Genomic DNA, 22,836 nt, shown 5'->3' on the forward strand with positions numbered 1-22,836 from the left:
GGCCTCGTGGCGTAGTGGTAAGCGCATTTGCCTGTCACGCAAGAGGCCTCGGGTTCGATTCCCGACATGGTTGACATGAAATATCTATTTAATAAGGTGTTTTTACGCTTGAATATTTCATAGTCCCTGGACTGGCTCCTGAAGCGTAAGACTGGTCATCTTACCTCCATGTAAGAAAAATGATCAAGATACGCTGCGATTGGTGTACCAATGCAGTGCCCTATGCACCATTAGGTGCGGGGAAAGGAGAATGCTGATGAATAAATTATTCCAAACTTTTGATCCACCGTACATATATATATTTTATGATAAAATAAAACAAGATGTAAAATAGAGGGTGTTTTATCATAATTGTCAATCACAATACATTTAATTAAATCTTAGTCTTAGGATAATCACAAGGATAAAAGCGTTTAAGCAAAGCGTAATGTTGGAAAGGTTCCGTCTCGTTCCGCTCTTTCTGTATTGGTCGACGATATGTATTTTCCATCCCATGTTAGAGTGGGTGAAACTATTGTAATACACAATGTCCGGCCATGTTGTGTTTGGAGTTATCTCTAGTATGGCAGGGTCCCCCGCCTCACAAGAGTACTCCAGGGAACGGTTGAACTTCTTGAATGTAGGATAGTCATCATCAAGTCGCCTGTCACGGTTCTTTGCGTGTTTTGAAACGCAAAGGGGGCCAGCTGTAAAAATATAAAAATAATACTGTGAAATATGAAGAGATTGAGGATTTATCAAGAATAATATAAATATACTTTTAAATATATTTATTTATTTATTATAATATTATATTACATACACAAAATTATAATTTATAAAAAGTTGCTTTGACTAGTAAAAAAAAAAAAAAAAAAACAGTAATCAATATATAGAAAGAGTTATAAAGATAGGGGACGAAGTGAAAAACAAATTAAAAAATGGAGTAAAAACATGGTAAAAATGTAGTAAAAACATAGTAAAAAACGAAACAAAAACATAATAAAAACAAAGTAATAAATGTAGTGAAAACATAGTAAAAAACATTAAAAATATATAAATATGTACATACAAATATTTTAAAACTCAGTAAAATGCAAAATAAAAACAGAATACATAGCAAGAAACATATTTAAAGTCATAGTAAAAAATGAATGCATGTGTATAGACATATACGCACAACTTTTAGTACACATTTTTAATATTTGATAATTGTCACATTTTAAAGACAATGGAACGTAGTTATGCAGGCTGCTGCCAGCCATAGAAAAGTGAAACTGAATGTAGTCCACAAATGGATTACAAAAGGACTAGACAGGAAGCTGAGGAATATGTTTCTTATATCAGAATATAATTTTAATTTCATGAAAGTCCTTTCTCATTTTATTCATGTAGGTTTGTTTTAAAATCTTTTTTTTAATGTTTTTTAATTTTTGCACCTATAATAGTTTGACGTGACTTGACAATTGATGTGAAAAAATGCACTATTATGTATAAAATAAATAATACACTGACACTCCGGAACGTACCTGTGGGCCAGTGGAGTGGCTACATCCATTGATAAAAAGGAAATGTTATTAAATGTACCTATTGTACAAACATTTTTTTGTAAACTATGTATTTGTATTATATATTGGATTAAATAAATAGATTATAGCACTTTTGTGAAAAGATATATTATTTTATTCAACAATGTTTGGGTATGTCAAAATGTTTCAGACGAGCTGGATTTCCTATCTAGGGAGTTAGTTGGATCTAAATTTGTTGCAACAGAGAGGGAAAACATTTTTGAGAAGGGAATATGGAAGTCTAGACATTTACAAGTTTTTATTACCCGTCATTGGCTGGTTTTTTATATTTTTATTTTTTACAATATACAGAAGAGGTAAAACAGAGTAATAATACATAAAGGATAATCACATAATAGCAAAGAAATACATATTAACAGTAAAATAGTAAACAAAATATTCCACAAAGGCATGGCCGGTTCGTGGGTATACAAGAAATGTTTATGAATTTTTGCTCCTGTAAAAAATAGACAGGTGTAATATTTTTGTGTAATATAAGAAAGAGATAAGAAAATATTCAGTAAAAGATTAAAAGGTACTTTTCAATTTTATAGTAATTAAAACAAGTAAATAAAAAATATTAAAAAAACATAAAAATATTCCTTATTATTAAAGGGCAACAAAATATATCATACAAAAAAGATTTAATATCTTTAGTTTGAATCCAGGATAGTGAGTGTTTTTTGAAAGAAGGAAAATTTTGAAAGTTTGGGATCAACGAAATATTATCAGTAAAAAAACAATGAAAAATTTTGGGCCTATAAAATATGCATGTCCTGTGCTAGCCTCGTTTTAAAATGTTGTATTTTTTAGCACACGATTCCTGCTTTGACTTGATCTATTTGAATTACTTGTAAATACATTTTGGTTCTTAAATATATAATGTGTAACATTCACCATTATGCTCATGTTTAAACATCAACATTTCCTCAACTCGTCCATCTGTTTACATATACATTTATGCTTTATTAAGTTATTTCATAACATTTTAAGAACTAATTATAAACTTTTAATAATATTACAATTTTTTTTATCAATATTTCTCAATAACATTTTTTCAAATTAATTTGAATAATATTTTTTTTTCTATTTCCTTTATTTCCTCAGGTAAGCTAAACAGCTTCAATCCCTTGTACAATGAGTTTTGAGATTCTGTTTTTCTCCTCATTGGTAATCTTATTTATTTTTTACCCCTTGTTTCATATGTATGACATTGTTGGTTAAATTTTATTATTGTTCTGTAAAGTAAAGGTGCTGAAACCTTTAGTGTGTCATAATCTCTTCTTAAAAATGTTTTTCCTCTCTGTTGCAACAAGTTTAGATCTAAATAACTCCCCATACATACATTGGACATACTCAAAACATTGTTAAGCAAAAATTATTTATGGTTTATGTCAAGTGCATGAAGGGCCTAAATTACGTGTTACCTTGAGATGAGTTTGCCGGCTTGGCGTAAAAAAAGATACAGTATCATCAATAATATCTTACCAGCAATGGGCTTTGGTCTTCCCCTTCTAGTGAATTCCACTCCAGCAAGCACTCTGATGTTCTTTTGCGCGGCGTCACTTAGTCGGTCGAAGCCACCGTGAGGGTCCACTGAGACTATTAGGGGATGGTACCATTCTGCCGAGTGAGGATTATTGCCACCAAACACCTATAAAAATACATTATCATCATCATTATGATTCTATATCACCAAATTGAAAATCACTACTTCTAAACTTTGAAATTATACCACCTGCGACGTCGCGAATTCTAGCCAAAATCAAAATACACATTTGAACAGTTAAACATAACAGACAAGAAAAAAAGAAATTGTGTATTTAACTGACATTTATTGTACTAACTGTCGACTTGCAGGCATTCTATGAAATCGTTTCTTTCGTGACAAACAGCTTCTTCTGTGACATGTAAAAGCTTTTTTGTACAATTATTTGTATGTGTAAAAACATGGCTACCCCTGAACCGGAAATGTGTTGCTGGTTGCCACAACAACATAATAACGCTATCATTAATTGGTTATTTTAAGCACGTGGTCACATGAACCTGTGACGTTGCTAATTAGTTAATTTTTATTAGAACCATTTTTATGATTTTTTTTAATCAATTTTTGAGAAACTTCCCAGTACAATTCAATCCTCTTATTTTTACCGCGTATAAGAAAACATTTTTTAAATTGAATTCCCCATAGCACTGAACATCCACATTATTTGCACTAACCTTAAAAGCGTACGTAAGTCCTCTTCTCAACCAAAGTTCAGGAGATAGCAAGCCATTGATATACCAAGACAAGCCGTTGGATGTTTGTCCCGTCAGTGCTTGATATCCCCGTTTACCTCCTGAAGGACCAACAGTAGCTGTGAATGTCCTGACAGATCTATCGAATATCTCAGATTTCTCCCAAGGCTCTCTTAGAGTCAGATCAGACCTGAAAAATATAAATACTACAGTATTTTTCAAAACCTCTTTATCATTTTGAATTAATAAATCTTGCATTGTACTATCGCGTCCATCGTAAAATGGCGCGGGAAAAAATACTTTGTCAAACTTCGTCAAGAAAGAAATCTGCTGCTTTTTCCATCTTTAGTTTTTTATTTGAGAAAATTTGAGAGTAAATAATCTATGTGTTAACAGTCATAAAAATAATAATCTTTCCATGGTTATTATAAGAATGCCGGGGAGTCCCAGATCATAGGACCTTAGAAGAAACTTTGGCCCGATAAAACATGAAACTTGGTTTGAAACTGTGGTTGTTCATGTGGTGAAACGACGCATCCACTGAGATTAAACGCCAAATATTTATGGCAAATTTATACTTCTTTGGTTTGAGAAAACATCTCACATCTCAAGTGTTGTCAAGAAAACAAATATCACCAAAAAACACTGTCACACCATGTAATGCTGAGTATTGAGTAAAGATGAGACATATCTCCTCATATTTGAGAGGAAACTACTTGCTTTAGCAAGGTATTTGGAACTGTGCAGGAAAACGGAATTTGGAGAATACAGTTCAACGAAGAAGTCTACAATATCTAATAATGAGTCCAAGATATTGCAATTAATTAATATAGGGAGGTTGCTCATGACCAGGGCACACAAAAATAATGAGTGAAGAGAGAGTCCTCAATCACAAAAAGGCCCAAGGTAGACATGGCTGTTTATTGTTTTCAAGCATTTGATCACATTCTTCATTAGGGACCAAAAAACTTTATTTTATCGCTACAAAATGAATGACCAGAATCTGATACGAACGTCTAATGTTAAGAATCTGGGTGTTAGTTTTGTAAGCACCCTGACATTTCAAGAGGCAATTAGTGGAAAAGCATTGAAGACTTAAGGATTTATTCTGCATACTACCAGGGTTTTCGAAAATACCCGTGTGCTGAGAACATTTTACAACTCCTTGGTGCTCGTAGACTCAAGAGTGGCTCGATGATTTGGGGGCCACATAAATTGAAGTACTCTCTTATGATAGAGAAAATCCGAAAGAAGTTTTTGAGATATCTCTACATGAAAGAGTGCGGGTATTATTCTCGGTTCTACTATACCAAGTTTCTCCAGAGTATGCTTGGTTACAACAGTTAAGAGACTAGAAGAAATGTGTAAACATTTTTATCGATTTCTGCGTGATATGATAATTACCTAAGACAGGGTCAGTAAAGATTGATTCGTATTCCAATATACAGGACTAAATTGCCGATGGTTATTCCTGTTGGAAAAGATATGGCTATATTGAGCAACATCGCTGTGGATGTTGATCTGTTCCATGTCTCCGAATGGGTTTTCTGGAGCAGGATTCTCCTGCTACTTTGACAAGAGTCTCTCTTAAATTTAAGTTTTTAATGTAACTATTATTTATGAAATAAATTTAATTGAATTGGATGGTGTTGGTAGACCCAAATTCCGATGGCTGAATGGAGTGCAGCCGGATGTGGATGTTATTTTGGCATCAGGGACTGGAAGAGTATATGCCAGGATATAAGGATATGGTGAAAAACGTTGAAGACGGTCAAGGCCCACAGCAGGCTGTAGAGCCAATGATAATGATGACTATTGCAAACGAAAAAAGGTTATAATATGATGAAAATTATTATTAATTTGTGATTACGCAAGTTAAAAGTTTACTTTATTTATCTCTTTACCTGGTAAAGTCGAAGCAGTTGTTAATTGGTTCTTTAACTCCAAATTCTAGCGTTTTATTTCCCTTGGGATAAATGTCATGGAAGGCTGGTTCTTTGTTGGTGTCCAACCTTCCTATAGCCCATATAATGAAGGTTTTCCCTTCTGTGACGTATTCCTTATCGCCATGATCCGCTATAAAAAGAATTATGGTTATAAAATCCTGATTAAATATTTTTTTTAATTAAAAAAAATATTATATACCGTTTCTACTTTTACTGCCAACTTGAAATTAATTGTTTATTATGATAAAATCTATCTTGTTAATTATGATAAAGTCTATCTTGTTTATTAGTCAACATTGTAGATTTAAAAATAGAGAGGTAATATATAAATCGAACCTGATATGAGGGTCCTTCTGTAGGTAATAACATTGATTCCATTTTCTCTTGAAGCAGTGTGCATCTGGTTGCTATCTATTCCTCCCACCATATCATCTCGGCAGACCCCTTTATACTGTCCCAGGACTTGAATACACTACAATATAAAGCAAGTTTTAGTAAAAATCCTATTTAAACCATAGAAATAAGCCATTCACTCTCAGTTCTCTTATTGTTTGGTACTGACAACTCTGAGTTTTAATAAAATCATCAATTGTAGTGGTGTTCTCTCTTAATAACACTCAATAAAATAAGCCGTTCACTATTACTTTTATTAGACTCATCCATAGAATTACTATGTAATCACCATTATAACAAATTGTTCATTCTTAGTCATATTAAAGTGTTCAATAGAACAAACTTTTCACTCTAAAGTTTATTAAAGCCAGCGATAAATCAGTATACTTATTCTCAGTCCTACTTAAGTCATCTTTAACACTTGCCACTTATCCTAAATCATCAATCTTCTGCAAGTCTTTTTCCTAAGTGGATTAATATTATTCATATGAAAATTGAACATACCGGAGCTAATGCAGTGATATTGTAGTCAGTGGCAAATCCTCTATAGCCATCAATGTAGGCAACTGTTACATCGGATCCAATCATTTGACTTTTCTCAGAGGATCCCGATATTCCAAATGCCATGTATTCTTCTTCATTAACCTAAAAGGAAAGTTATTTATTTATAGATACATATGTCCTAAATTTATTTCCAAAACAACATTATTTTCAATAACACCATGTAATAACAACACATTGAACATCAACATCATGAGTGGAGTGGTGTGTTGCTTTGAACATGTAGAGCAAATCGACAGGAAAAGAATGGCGAAAAGGATTTACAATGCAAATGTTGAGTAATGCAGAAAACGAGGAAGACCGAGAAAGGCCAAGTGTTACCAAATTCAACAAAGTACTTGAAGATGGACATGTTAAAAGTTGGAATAATCGTTGTGCGTCGATGAAAAGATGGATGAATGAAGAGAAAGATAGGTCTGTATGCAAAGACTGTGAAAGTACTTCCTCCATATACCTGAAAACCTTTTAAATACCGTAACCGACTACGGTTACGGTACATAGAATTAAGAATAGTCCAGAAACCACATATGCGCATCAAACAGAAGGTGACTAAACTACTCCTTATGGAGTAGTTTTACGTTTTGACCATTAGTTTCTTTTTAGACTCAGTGCGCAACTCCCGATTTTAATTCAACTATGCTGTATTTTGTTGTTTTAAAGTGTAAAAATACTGCTGGGATCAACAAGAAACAGGATGGAATCACATTTCATGTGTAAGTAGCAAATGCATTACTTACAAATTTAATTATTTTTCCATCTGTCAGATTGTCAAAGAAAACGAAATTGACATTTTGTTGGTGATGTCAGGGTTTTACGCTACTTTGCTCATCTAATAAAAGAACTAACGAAAATTGGACCTCTTGGATTAAACAACACCGTGGTTGACATTTGACCCACATTATCTTTAAAACATAATGGCATCAAATATTATTTAAGATGACATAAAAATATCCATCTTATGTAAAATAAAATGAGTTTCATTTTTTAGGTTAAGAGTTCATTAATTCAATTACTCTTATTAAATGACCCTTTACTTATCTACTCCTTGTGTCAATCATGTTTCCGCGTGTACAATAAAATTTTAGAGAAATTAACAAACTGTTTTTTTTTTTAATGTTATGATTATATTTTGATTGAAAGAGGGACAAAGTGGGGGATTTTTTGGACACAGACCGATGTATTGATGATTCTACGCTCCTTTTGGACTATTCTTAATTCTACGACCGTAGGTTTTCAGTTTCAGTTTGTCAATAAACGAATTAATTTTTAAAATCAAACCATATCAGGATTTTCATTGAATTTAACTCTACCACTTTCACTGTAGTTTAGCAAATTATATGTAGGGCCTTTGTCAGATATTGTCATTCATCCTCATGACCATACTGCAAACACGAATGATAGCAACAACTATATGCCAGACTAAAATGGCGTTCTATCCTCTCTATCTAACCCCACGGGTTAGATTTTTTTTATTACATTTTCCTATCTTCATTAAATTACCTGGCCAGATAGTTCTATCGTGATCTGCGGCCCAAACACTTCCCAGGCGACTTGTAGATCCTTGTGCAGCTGGACACAGTTCGGTAGGCTGTTCTTGCGAGGCTGAACCTTGACAAGTGACGGTGGGACGTTCAGGCCATCTGGGATCAGTATCGACCCAAAGTTCTCCTTTGTCTCTATGTCAAATACACTCAGCCAATCTATGTTGAATATTGTGACATCACCGGGCAGTTCTAGAGTGATTGTTTCTTTGTTGTAAGCGCGCACAGGATCTAAACTGTAAAATACAAAGTATCAACTTGCAAATTTATTTCTGACAAAAAAGATTGGGTACCATCACACACATCACAATAGATCTATTTACTCAGGTCTCAATGAAATCAGGAGCTATCTAGTACCTGAGCTCTCTAGATTTAAACCCAGTTTCGTGAAAAGCAGCCATTAATTAACATTAATGTCTTGTGTGCTGGAGCATTGTCCTGATGAAATAGAACCCCCTCTGTCGTAACTAAATCGTTGCAGGTTTTAACATGTCACTCGGTGCTTTCTACGTGGGCATATTAGGTTACATAATGCATATTCATCAGCTCGACTGGTCAATAAATAAATCAGCCCTCGCATTATACACAGTTCATTAACTTTTAAGAACGAAATCAGATGATGAATCCAGTGCAATGCTCAGGAGTGTATCAACTTCATTCCTGCCATAGCGACGTCCAGAACAAAAGATCACGACCTAAAAAAAGGCCACATGGCATAGTAAAATTGTTCACTGCAGTTTAATTCAGTTATTGCCGTTAGTCGCACGGGATTCAGGTTTTATTTCACACAGAGCTGTTGTATTATTCACCTGGACATATTCGCGTAATTAATTAATGATAATGCACACTTACTATCCATATTCGTCTGGTACTTTTCTTCCGTTTGAAGAAGGCTGAGGACCAACTCCAACCCAGAAATAAGTTTCTTTTCCAAGGCCATCGTAACTGAACTCGGGAATTCTACAAAATAAATTAAGTTAATTCTTAAAATGTTTTATTATTATTTAAAATACAATGAAGTGTACAGGGCCGCATTACCGCTGTAGGCACACTAGGTCCCCCGGCCTAGGGGTCCAAACCTCCGGGGGACCCCGGACAAATAAAAATTAAAAATTATGCAAAAAATTTTAATATTTGCCGGATTTTATATTTAAGTATTTTTTGAGACGCATTTTTTGTCTATGTATTGGTTGTACGGGATAAAAGGATAAATCTATAAAAAATTTTGGCGATTGTAAGCAAAAACCAGCTTTTTGACAAAAAATATTATGTTCTGTAAGAAATTTCAAACCAAAAAGCTAGAATTTTTTTTATCTCAGCAATGCAAACATGATTGTATTTATTCTAAATTGTGAAACGATTGAATTAAAGCAATTCGTACAAACCTTATTGTTTTAGCATCAAGAATTTCAACGCTGAGTGAACCGACTCCGTGGGATCTTCCAATAAAACTACCCCCTTTCTGTGTCGATGGAGGCTCAAATTCTTCAGGGATATAAATGTCGCCAAACGTGTTCTGATTCGATAGATCGTAAATGGCGAACCACTTGATTTCAGTTATTTTCTTGCCATCGGGAAGAGTAAGGGTGAAGTCTTTGTTGAAATAGCGATCCAGTACGTTAGTTCTGAAAGCAAATGGTTTTTCATTAATTAATTTATTTATTTATTTAACTGTTTTTGCGATGTAGGTAGACAATCTTCGTTTCAGGTTCCGAATAGCAAGGAATTTTCTGTGTTTAGACAGGACTTTTTTTTGAAAAGCCGAATAAAAGCAGGATGAGATGGTATGGTCACGTCATGCGTAGAGATTAGGACTATTCAGTAAGAAGAGCGCTCAACATCACAGCTTAACCTAGAGCTGGTAGAGGTTCCCTCAGCAACATGCTGGTCTAATATTGAGAAGTTCGCGGCGCAAGATGTTCCCGTTATGAAAACCCAGGTTGGAAGATCTTGGCGCTTGCGTACAAGGACGCCTGACCTTGAATGAACCGAGATAAAGGAGGATTGTGTAAAACAATAAATAGGGAGTGATTTTTGTATGATGATCTAGTTAGCGCGTCCAATCTTAGCGTTAAAGACCAGTTGCCAGTTGTAAAGATACGCACAAAATATCTTATAGTTTCTATAAATGAATTAATAAATATTTATTTATATAAAATCGATTTAATGTGTAAATGAAAAAAAAAAAACATCGTGATCTTAGAACAATGACGGATGGCGAAAAATGCAACAGCTTGCCTTCATTAGGGTTCTAGCAATTTGAACTTTTTTTAGAACAGGACAGGACAGGACAATTAATTGGTTACAATATTGAAGAAAACAAAAAAAATAATATTATGTAGGACAGTTAGATTAAATTATAATTATTATTTTCAATTAGGGTTCTAGCATTTTAAACTTTTTTTAGAACAGGACAGGACAGGACAGAACAGGACAGGACAGAACAGGACAGGACAGAACAGGACAGGACAGAACAGGACAGGACAGAACAGGACAGGACAGGACAGGACAGGACAGGACAGGACAGGACAGGACAGGACAGGACAGGACAGGACAGAAGAGGAAAGGACGGGAAAGGACAGGACAGGACAAGACAATAAATTCTAGCATTTGGAACTTTTATTGGAACAGGACAGGACATGACAGAACAGGACAGGACAGGACAAATTGGTTACAATATAAACAAAAAAACAAAAAAAAAAGTATTAGGTCGGACAGTTAGATAAAATTATAATTTTTAATTTCAATTAGGGTTCTATCATTTTAAACTTTTTTTAGAACAGGACAGGACAGTACAGAAGAGGACAGGACAAAACAGAGAAGGACAGGACAGGACAGGACAAGACAAAAGGGGACACGACAGGACAGGTCAGTACAAGACAAGATAGTACAGGACAGGACAAAAGAGAACAGGACAGGACAAGACAATTAATTGGTTACAATATAAAAGAAAACAAAAAAAAAATTATGTAAGAGAGTGAGATTAAATTATAATTATTATTTTCAATTAGGGAACCCTAAGAGAACTAGCAATTTAAACTTTTATTAGAACAGGACAGGACAGTACAGAAGAGGACAAGACAGGACAGGACAGGACATGTCAGTACAAGACAGGAGAGGACAGGAAAGGACACGACAGGATAGTACAAGACAGGAGAGGACAGGACAAGACAATTAATTGGTTACAATATTAAAAAGAACAAAAAAAAATATATTAGGTAGGACAGTTAGATTAAATTATAATTATTATTTTCAATTAGAGTTCTAGCATTTTAAACTATTATTAGAACAGGACAGAACAGTACAGAAGAGGACAGAACAGTACAGAAGAGGACAGGACAGGACAGAAGAGGACAGGACAGGACAGGACAGGACAGGACAAGACAAGACAAGCCAGGACAAGACAAAAGGGGACAGGACAGGACAGGTCAGTACAAAACAGGACAGTGCAGGACAGGTCAGGACAGGACAGGACAGGACAGGACAGGACAGGACAGGACAGAAGAGGAAAGGACGGGAAAGGACAGGACAGGACAAGACAATAAATTCTAGCATTTGGAACTTTTATTGGAACAGGACAGGACATGACAGAACAGGACAGGACAGGACAAATTGGTTACAATATAAACAAAAAAACAAAAAAAAAAGTATTAGGTCGGACAGTTAGATAAAATTATAATTTTTAATTTCAATTAGGGTTCTATCATTTTAAACTTTTTTTAGAACAGGACAGGACAGTACAGAAGAGGACAGGACAAAACAGAGAAGGACAGGACAGGACAGGACAAGACAAAAGGGGACACGACAGGACAGGTCAGTACAAGACAATATAGTACAGGACAGGACAAAAGAGAACAGGACAGGACAAGACAATTAATTGGTTACAATATAAAAGAAAACAAAAAAAAAATTATGTAAGAGAGTGAGATTAAACTATAATTATTATTTTCAATTAGGGAACCCTAAGAGAACTAGCAATTTAAACTTTTATTAGAACAGGACAGGACAGTACAGAAGAGGACAAGACAGGACAGGACAGGACATGTCAGTACAAGACAGGAGAGGACAGGAAAGGACACAACAGGATAGTACAAGACAGGAGAGGACAGGACAAGACAATTAATTGGTTACAATATTAAAAAGAACAAAAAAAAAATATATTAGGTAGGACAGTTAGATTAAATTATAATTATTATTTTCAATTAGAGTTCTAGCATTTTAAACTATTATTAGAACAGGACAGAACAGTACAGAAGAGGACAGAACAGTACAGAAGAGGACAGGACAGGACAGAAGAGGACAGGACAGGACAGGACAGGACAGGACAAGACAAGACAAGCCAGGACAAGACAAAAGGGGACAGGACAGGACAGGTCAGTACAAAACAGGACAGTGCAGGACAGGTCAGAAGAGGAAAGGACAGGACAGGACAGAACAACGCACGACATAACAGGACAGGACAGAACAGGGCACGACATAACAGGACAGGACAGGACAGGACGAGACAATTTATTGGTTACAATATTAAAGAAAACAAAAAAAAAAAATAGGTAGGACAGTCAGATTGAATTATAATTATTATTCAAGTAGGGTTCTAGCATTTTTAACTTTTATTAGAACAGGACAGGGCAGGTCTGGACAGGACAGGAAAAGACAGGACAGGACAGGACAGGACACGACATAACAGGACAGGACAGGACAGGACAGAAGAAGACAAGACAAGACAGGACAGGACAGGACAAGACAGGACAGGACAGGACAAGACAATTAATTGGTTACAATATTTTGGAAAACAAAAATAATAAAATATTAGGTAGGACAGTAAGAATATATTATAATTATTATTTTCAATAAAGGTTCTAGCATTTTAAAATTAAAAGTTTGGAATAGGACAGGACAGGACAGAACAGGACAGGACAGGACAGGATAGAACAGGACAGGACAGGACAGAAAAGGAAAGGAAAGGACGGGACAGGACAGGACAGGATAGGACAGGACAGGACAGAAGAGGAAAGGACAGGGCAAGACAGGACAGGACAATACAGGACAGGACAGGACAGGACAGGACAGGACACGACATAACAGGAAAGGTCAGGACAGGACAGGACAAGACAATAAATTATAGTATTTTAAACTTTTATTGGAACAGGACAGGACAGGACAGAACAGGACAGGACAGGACAAATTGGTTACAATATAAACAAAAAAACAAAAAAAAAAGTATTAGGTCGGACAGTTAGATGAAATTATAATTATTATTTTCAATTAGGGTTCTAGCATTTTAAACTTTTATTCGAACAGGACAGGACAGTACAGAAGAGGACAAAACATGACAGGACAGGACATGACAGTACAAGAGAGGTGAGGACAGGAAAGGACATGACAGGACAGTACAAGACAGGAGAGGACAGGATAAGACAATAAATTGGTTACAATATTAAAGAAAACAAAAAAATAAAAATATTAGGTAGGACTCCCTAGGACAACAGCTCCCCAGGGGGTTGAATCCAGTTCTTGTCTACAAAAATTTGGACAAACTCAAAATATTGTTGATAAATTCACCTGGTCCATGAAGAAGAATAGAAATTTTTGAAATGAGATTTTCAGGCGTTGCCCAGTATGTAGGTGAAATAATTCAACTGTATGATTCTTACCCGCATAGATAAAGGTTTCAGCTCTTTAACTTCACAAATATCAACAGATGAAAGAATTGAAGGAATATAAATGTTCAAATATGGGCAGAATGGTGAATGTTACACAGTGTGTAAAGTGGCTACTTAAACCAGCCAATGACAGGTCATAAGCCCTGTAGATGCCTAGACCACTATATTACAAAATATTTTGTTATATTTGTGACCAACATATTTTTATCAAAAAGAGCAAATCAACTTCAGAAGATTGGGTTGAAATAGTTATAATTTGATTGATTAATGTATTTTGTTATTGTATAATTTCTTTAAAATATATATGTATTTCAAGTAGGTAATTTATAATGTGTACAGTACGAGTATATTAATATTTCATATTCGATTTTTTTATATTTTTATTTTTATGCACTCTTTATACTACATATATGTAAATGTCAGAAATGCCGTATATAAATAAATAAAATAAAATAAATAAAAAAAACGTTACCTTCTCTAAACGTTTTTCATCTCTGTTGTAATATAATGGACTATTTTATAATGGACTTTGTCCGTAAATAAATAAATAAATAAATAAATAAATAAATATGTTAAAATAAATAAAGTAAAATGCACGTTGGTGTAAGCTTATAATACTATGTGTTCTATTAGCACGTTACATACAAATATTTACTAACATGTATTTACATGTTTGACGTAATAATTAATTACAAGTACACTATGTTTATTATTTATATCACTACAGAGATGGGTAGAATTTTTGTTTCAAGATTATGGATATTCGAGCGTTTACAGGGCTTATGACCTGTCATAGGTTGGGTTCAAGTGGCCACTTTTATTTAGAATTCTACAACATTCCCCATTCCGCTTATTAGCGAATATCCATATCGGTGACATTTTTGGTTTTAGTATATATGTCATGAAACAGGGAAAGCTTTCGCTAGCGCGTTTGGAGCGCCATCTATGTATTTGATATTGAGGTTAAGTATTAAAGCAAATTACTTTATTTATGTAGCTACACTATGTTTGTACATTGTTATCAATAAATAATTTATTATCATTACAATATTCACAAGAATTCAAGGATACAGGAAAAAGGAAGGTCGCGTTAATCACGTAAATAATTGTTATAATCTATTATCATTCTAATTAGCAGTAAAATGAATGAACAAATAATTTATTTATTTATTTCAAAACGAAAAATATATTTTTATTTATTCATTTTACAGAAACAAACAGTCGACAATGATATAATAACATAAAAAAGATACAGTTTAAAGACAGTCCAGCGAAGTTTCTAAATAAAAATCATACGTATTAAATTGTGGTACAACAAAAGGGTGTGTTTATGTGCATTTGTTGAGAGTAAGTGTAGAGCTGTGTTTGTGTGTATTTGTGTGGGATTGAGTGTTCAGGTGTGTGTAAGTGTGAGCGTCATTAAATAGCAAGTGGGATCGTATCGCAGCCAGAACGAATAAGTCTTAATTTATTTTAAAATAAATTAAGGGGCGTGTTAAATATATCAATAGATTAAAAAAGCATGATAGTTAGAGCAAGAACGATAGAGGAAAGAGTGCTTTGCATAGTTAGTGCTACAGACTGGCAGATGGAATAAATACTTATTTCTTGTCACGCGAAAGGGAACATTCAAATTTATTTTGGAGAGCAGGTTAAAAGAGTCAACTTTATTATTTAATAATTTATACATTTTCAGTTCAGTTTTTTTTCAGTTCAATTTTCAGTTCAATTCAGATATAGTGCGTCCATTTAAAGGGTAAAAAATTAGTTTTGTTTAGCAGATTGGCTGTAATTGCAAAGCGTTTTATTGTTTTTATAATCTAGGTATTTAAAAAAATTGTGTTGAACATTTTCAATCCTTTTTATGTTTTTTATGTATTGTGGGCTCCACACAACGGAAGCAAACTCCAAGTTACTGCCTACAAAAGTTGGTTGGTTTAAATAAATTTCATCTCTTAAGGTTAAGAATTTCAACTCTTGTGTGGCTGTGGTTTAACACGAGTCTACATAGAATAGAAAACTTGAAATATCTCTCTTATTTATTTTAATGATAAAGTTGTATTTTTTGTTTTCTGCAAATGGACATTTTCACATCGGATTTCGAAAGTAAAATTTGCATAGATATGCTGGATTTTAATTTTTAAAATATTTATCTTTACTACGCGAAGAATAATTCTACGAATGAAAGTGATGCCAGTACCACAATAAATCGGTTTTACTGTATAAGAAAGAGCACGAGAATAGAACTTAAAACAAGGAAGACAGAGACGATGTTCTGTGGCCGGTGTCAAAGAAAGTGTGAAAGAGACAAAAACAAAAGAAGAAATTCATTCAGTCGGTTATTGGCAGAAAGCGGAAGTGTGCGCTAGTAATACGACCAGCGTATTTATGATTTTTAATTAATTTTGCTATAAACAGATCTAAATAATTTTTAATCGAAATCAATTCAAACAATTAATCTCTATCATAGTGTCCTTATAAAATGAATTGAAAAGTATTAGAGCTTTGAAAAAAAAGTGCCTGCAAGAGTCTGGATTTACGAGAAGGGATTTCAAGTAAACTATCCAATCTTTGACTAGATCTCTTAAATTTTTAGGAAATAAAAGATAAAATCTCATCTCGACCATATCGGAAATCGAACCCGAGATCTCTCGCATAGTAGACAAACGCGCTAACCACTTCACCACGAGTTCGACAAAGTGTAATTTATTGAGTTTGAACATAAGCTGCTTCTGTTTTTTTTAATGAAGAGAACACGAGAACAACAAAAAAATTTACAACAAATTAGGTTATAATTCAAAGCATCTTCACCGTACACTGCGCAAATATCTCAAGCAGCTTTGGCAGCTTAAGAAACCTTCGATTGAACGCGAATAGAAGTCATCATTCCCTTTCTGAACCTGATCTTGCATAGGGTACTGCATTGGAACACCAATCGAATTGTATCTTGATCATTTTTGTTATATGATGGTAAGATGATCAATCTTACGCTTCAGGTACCAGTCCAGGAACTTTGAAACATTCTGATGTGAAAACACCCCTTTTTTTTTTTTTTTTTTTACATTATATATAAGAATTACATAGAAATTAACAAGAAATATTTATAAATTTTGCTCCTGTAATAAATAGACCGTTTTGATATTTTTGTATAACATTAAGAGAAAAGAAAATATTCTGTAAAAGGTTCTAAGGTAATTTTTTTTGGTAATTAAAAAAGAAAAATATTCATAATTATTAAATATTTTTTTTTTTAACCATGTCGGAAATCGAACCCGAGACCTCCTGCATGGTGGGCAAATACGCTGACCATTACACTACGAGGCCGAATTCAAGTAGGTGTCGAAAATATTTACTTTCGTCGACATGACATTCCATTTTGAAGGCTTGTAATCAAATAAAATAATATGTGTAACGTAAAAGTAAACACAATATCTTGTAGAACACAAAATTTTATTTCGCATTACGTATAACCTTTACCATTTTGTTTTATTTTTGGTGTTCCTTTTTTAATTTGGAAAAAAACGGCCACAACTTATCGTCGCGTTGCGTTGGGAAAAACGGTTTTATAAAAAAAAAAAAATTTTTTTTTTGATTTTGTAAAAGAAATATTTGCGTTCTTATAAGTTACGCAAATATTAAATTTTAAGGGCCATTTTCGACGAGTTGTAAATAACTCGCTATTAGAAAATGGGAATCAAGTTGGGGTAGAGTGGGATTCGAACCACGGACCTTTGATCCGTGAGTCCGAGATACTAGCCACGGTACCACAACCCGATTAAAATTAAAATTTATTTCAACAGAGAGGGAAAACATTTTGATGTTTGAACAACCTATGTTTGAACATCCGGTTTCTCTTGCACCATTCTGCCTATGTTTGAACAACAGATGGAAGAGTTGAGGAAATAAGGATGTTCAAACATCGGCAGAATGGTGAATATTATACAGTGTGTAAAGTCGCCACTTAAACCAGCTAATGACAGGCCATAAGTCCTGTAAATGCCTAGACTTCCATATTCCCTTCTCAAAAATGTTTTCCCTATCTGTTGAAATAAATTTAAAAATGAATAACTCCTTAGGGAGGAAATCCAGCCAGTCTGCAAGCATTTGGACATACTCAAACATTGTTGAAAGAATATTTTTTAACATTTAAGATGTATGGAATTTATATTTAAAAATCAATTCTATCAGCTTCAAAATTTAAAAAAAACGAAATCAATCCTTTATTCTTATTTAGTTTACAAAGACAAAATTATCAAAAAATTTAAAATAAAATAATCTCTTCATTTCAAACTTTCATGTCTCAAAAAATACATGAATCTACATAGAACCTTGTTTCCCCAGTGCGACGTTATGTTAACATCTAATAGGTTCCCTGGTTATAAACATGTACGCGTGGGCAGTAAATTCGTAAATAAATTAAATAAAAAATTTGAAACTAAAATAAACATACTTTCCATATTCATCAGGAACTATGAAGCCTTGAGGACCGGGTCTGTTGGCAGCACCGGCCCAAAAAAATGTATCTGCTCCATTGCCATCGTAACTAAATCCAACTATCAATAAAGTAAATTGATCTACTGCATATACATCTCCAGATACCTAAAAATGATAATAATATAAATAAATAATAAACAAAAAACTAATAAAAATATGTAAGGGTGTGCGTCTGTATTCATAAAGCAGTTTCTTTTTAATAAAAAAATTATCGGTGTGAAGATTTTCACGGTCATTATCAATATCTATTATGAATATGTGTCTTTTTTGGGTGGTCGCGTGTAAGTTGGATTTGTTCTGACGTTCCGGCTACCATTGCAGGCGCCATCTTCAGGGTTAACCTCGTATTTTGTAGATAAACCTGCGATCTTCCAGGCGAATGTGTGGTAAAACGATGTATGACAGGCGCATAAATATCGAGATCCGTGAGCTATGTTAGGCGAAGACATGCACTATCGTCAGAATCAAGAAAGGGGTGCTGCGTTGGTTTGGACATGTAGAGCGAATGGACAGTGAAAGAACGGCTAAAATGATCTAAAATGCGAAGGTTGATGAATGCAGAGAGAGAGGGAGACAGAGGAAGACTTGGCTCGATCTAGACCATCAAATTAAGATGGACATGTCAAGAGTTGGAATAATCGGCGAGCATGCATGAGATGTATGAGAATGTAGGGGAAGCGAGGCCTAGTAAACTGCGTGGTGGTTTGTTTGTTTCGTTTGAACCTAGAAATTACAGTGCGCGAATAATAAAACAGGCAATAAGGAACTTCAGCCCTACGGGAAATTGGATACAATAAATGTTTTTTTCAGCGCGGTAAAAATTGGAGCATTAAATTGTACCGCAAAGTTTCCTGAAAATATACGAAAAAAATAATAATATGAAAACGAGCTCGACGTCACTGTCCATATGAATTAATCAATGATGAGATAGTTATGGAAGATTTCCGGTTGCTTGCCGTGAATATATCAACCGAGAATAAGCGGAAGGGAACATTTGACTTCACATGCGGAGTTATTTCAGAAATACAAACTTTAAAAAATCGTACTGTACGATTTTTAATATTTTTTTGGACTTTTTAAAAAAGTCTATTCACAAATACAACAACAAATTAAAAACCACTGAATTTGCTCATTGAAATACACAAACACCCAAATAACATAAGGAATGACGATGGGCTGAAATTAATCCAACATGGATCCCGTGCATTACGCGCTACAAAAATCACACAGAATGTGCCTACTGCCGACTGCGTCACGGTACAAATTACTAGTACGTAAACACATATTTTTTTTCTACTAATCATACAGTTTCTTGCAATGGTCCTTCAGACTTACACGGGATCACCCGAAAAAGATGCATTAAAAAATAAATAATGATCTCACCTGATGATGATATGAGTTGAGTTTTCCTAAATATTTTCCCTGGTAGGGTCCTTCGTCATCCTGAGCTATTGTTTCTAGAAACAAAGAAAAAAAATATTGAAGATTGGTTTTACGACGATTAAGGCTAATCTGATAAAAAGTACGCAAATCTAAGAACTTTGCCCTTTGAAACACTGTTTTTTCGAAATCGCGCCATTAAAAAAACAAGCAAATAAAACTTTTGTTCGAAGAAAAACAATTTTAAGGTGCTTCTGTTGAAAAAATGTAGATACTTCATAGTTTCATATGACTAAAATATAATTGTCTTTCGACCGGCAGATTATGCGTATGTAATTGGTACCTATTTAAAAAAGTTAATTAAGTCATATTTATTTTTAAAAAATCAACTTTTATAAAATAACCAAAATTATGGGCCAACTATAGTTTCTAGACATAACTAAATACAAAGCAAAAAAAAAACGTACTCGTTTCAAGTCATTTTATTTATTAGTGATATGTCACTTCACGAGTAAAACGAAGAAAAAAAGTAGCATCGAAATAACATATAAATATGAAAAGCAAAAGTTTTTGTTGTTATCTCGGTCTAAAGGAGGTTCTTTTCGTCAACAGATCCGCACAGAGTGACCCCAAACTAGTTTGTTTTAAAACAAGACAAAAAGTATACAAGAAAATAAAAATATCCTTTTTATTTATATGTGTTTATTTTTTGTAAAGTTATTAAAGAAGATAATAAAATGTTGTTTTTTTAAAGAAATACGAACATTTTAAATAACATAATTTTTGTGATATTTAAAGAAACTCTGAGTTGATATGCATTAATATTTTATTACAAGTAATAAATTGTTTACAATAATAAAAAAGTTTTGTTCTAACCATTTTTTATGGAATTTGATTCTTCTAATTACTTAGATTTATTATTTTCTTAACTAAGGTTTAAAAAAACAAAAAATCTCGTCATCCAAAATATAAGTTAAGTCCATGATAAATTACAAATTAATTTAAATAATAATAATGAAAATATTCCGTGTCAGGGTGAATGAAGAACACAGTTCTATGTGTGAAAAAGTGGTGCATAGGGCACTGTACTCCAACTGAATGTCAATCATTTTTGTTACACGGAAGGTTGATGATTACCATTACGCCCTCAGATTAAAATTCAGAAAAAAAATTATTTCTGAATCCATGTTTCACATTCACCTTGGAATATTATAAATATTATTATTATTATTACAAAAAATATTTTAATAATTAATTTTGTATTTTAAAATATTTTTTTTATTTTTTTAACTTATCAAATTAATTTATAAATACGTAATACGAAAATGTATCTTTTGGATGACGAGATTATTATTTGTTAGTATAAATCCTTTATAAATAAAATACTTAATCTTGATAACTTTTACTATCTAGGTCCCTCCGCGTAAGGCTGGGTAGCTGTCAAACTGACGTCACACGACGAGAAGAAAAAAATAAAATTTATTATCTATTTACATGAAAATAATAAACCGACGAGATTCCGATCAGAAACAATTGTAATATAAATATTACCAACGTACATATTGTTAACACAATTTTATTTCTTACAACTAGTTGTCTAACTCATTTTATAATATGAATCTTTAAATTCACTAAAGTGGCTAAATATTACTGTGCCTATTTGTAAGTCACCCATAGATTAATATAAAATTAAGTTGGGTACTAACTCTGTACGCAAAAGTATTTACCTAAAATAACACACATAATTCATCGTTAATTTAATTAAAATAACTGATTAGATACTTGATTTAATAGAATAATCATAATAAAGTAATGAATGCATCATACTTGGTCTTGAAGTCAAAATGTCAACGCCATCAAACGCCATTTTGAGGTTATGTTACCATACGCTCTTTGACTTACTTTGAAGTTTGTTTAAAACTATTTAAAAGTCATTTAAAACTTACTCACCTATTACGAAAAGTACTAAAACACAGAAAAACACTAAGTTTAACACTTTTAAATGGTTTTTAGCGGCAAATGCACCCATTTTAATTGAAAAACTTAACTGTAACTTATGTTTTTTGTCATTTTCTAACACTGTAACGTCAAACGTCGGCTGTATCGCTGACTTTATTGAGGAATTCGGGTGTTATTTGGTGAATCACAGTACGAATGCAGTGCAAATCATACAACGAACCTCATTGTAACGTTGCTACTGCTTTCTGTTAATGGAAGTTTGCGACAGCAATGATTAATAATGTGAATCGTTTGGACTGGCTGGCTGTTATTACAAGGTGAAATGGCGGTGTACTGTTAATTCACAAACGAAAGTGACTCCGAATGAAAAAACTAGTTATTAAGCCTTAAAGCAAAGCAGACATTTCTCTTACACTCTTTGGAGAGTGTTTGCGGTGTATTGTAAACTAGATTGATATTTTTCATTGGTGAAAAGCGTACACTTTAGACTTCAGTAGATATTAGAGAACAAAGCAATTAAGCCAGAAATATTATGATATTTTTTTTATTATAGTTTGTTTCACGGCGAAGGAAGTAATTTATAACTCAGCTTGATTTATATGAGAAGTTTTGATTATATTCAATGGGATTCGTTAACTTTGTTGAAATTAACTCTTAAAAAAACTATTGTAAATAATTTGTTTCCGCTCGGTGATGTAAGATCGTGTTAACACAAGCAAAAAACTGAATATTCTAAAGTTCAGACATTTGAAAACAAAAAAATCATGGAGACACACTGTTTGATAATTTATTTTCCATAATTTATAAAAATACTACCCCCAACAAAAAACACTTGGAATATGCCTACTGCCGATTGCGACACGGGACAAATTACTAATAAATATAGGTACCAATATTTTTTCCTGCAAAATACACAGTTAATCCTGTAGATGGCTCTTGTAATGGGAGCCGAAACGTTTGAACGAATATTACTTACACGGGATCACCCGAAAAACATACATATTGATCATCATTCCTTTTCCGCATCTAATGGTGCATAGAGCATTGGATTGGTACACCGATCGCAGCGTATCTCGATCATTTTTGTCAAACATGATCAGTCTTACGCTTCAGG

At 33.5% G+C, this 22,836-nt stretch overlaps 1 protein-coding gene and 1 non-coding gene across 2 annotated transcripts; one reads left to right on the top strand and one right to left on the bottom strand.

Moving 5' to 3' along the window:
• Positions 1–73, top strand: TRNAD-GUC (transfer RNA aspartic acid (anticodon GUC)). Its single transcript has one exon. It is a non-coding gene; the product is annotated as a tRNA-Asp (tRNA).
• Positions 74–326: 253 nt separating this feature from the next.
• On the bottom strand, positions 327–22,456 carry knk (cytochrome and DOMON domain-containing protein knickkopf). Its single transcript, XM_088237568.1, has 12 exons — positions 21,714–22,456; positions 19,767–19,840; positions 18,340–18,488; positions 9,612–9,851; positions 9,079–9,186; positions 8,186–8,462; positions 6,629–6,769; positions 6,068–6,203; positions 5,690–5,861; positions 3,768–3,975; positions 3,036–3,201; positions 327–686 (listed from the first exon to the last, which is right to left on the bottom strand). Exons 1-12 carry the CDS (start codon positions 21,790–21,792, stop codon positions 370–372), a joined length of 2,067 nt encoding a protein of 688 aa, XP_088093694.1. The 5' UTR covers positions 21,793–22,456; the 3' UTR covers positions 327–369.
• Positions 22,457–22,836: the final 380 nt, after the last annotated feature.

Source organism: Micrasema longulum, unplaced genomic scaffold (genome assembly GCF_059751315.1).
Source record: "Micrasema longulum isolate JH-2025_06_02 unplaced genomic scaffold, ASM5975131v1 h1tg001739l, whole genome shotgun sequence".
Classification (NCBI taxonomy): Eukaryota; Metazoa; Arthropoda; class Insecta; order Trichoptera; family Brachycentridae; genus Micrasema; species Micrasema longulum.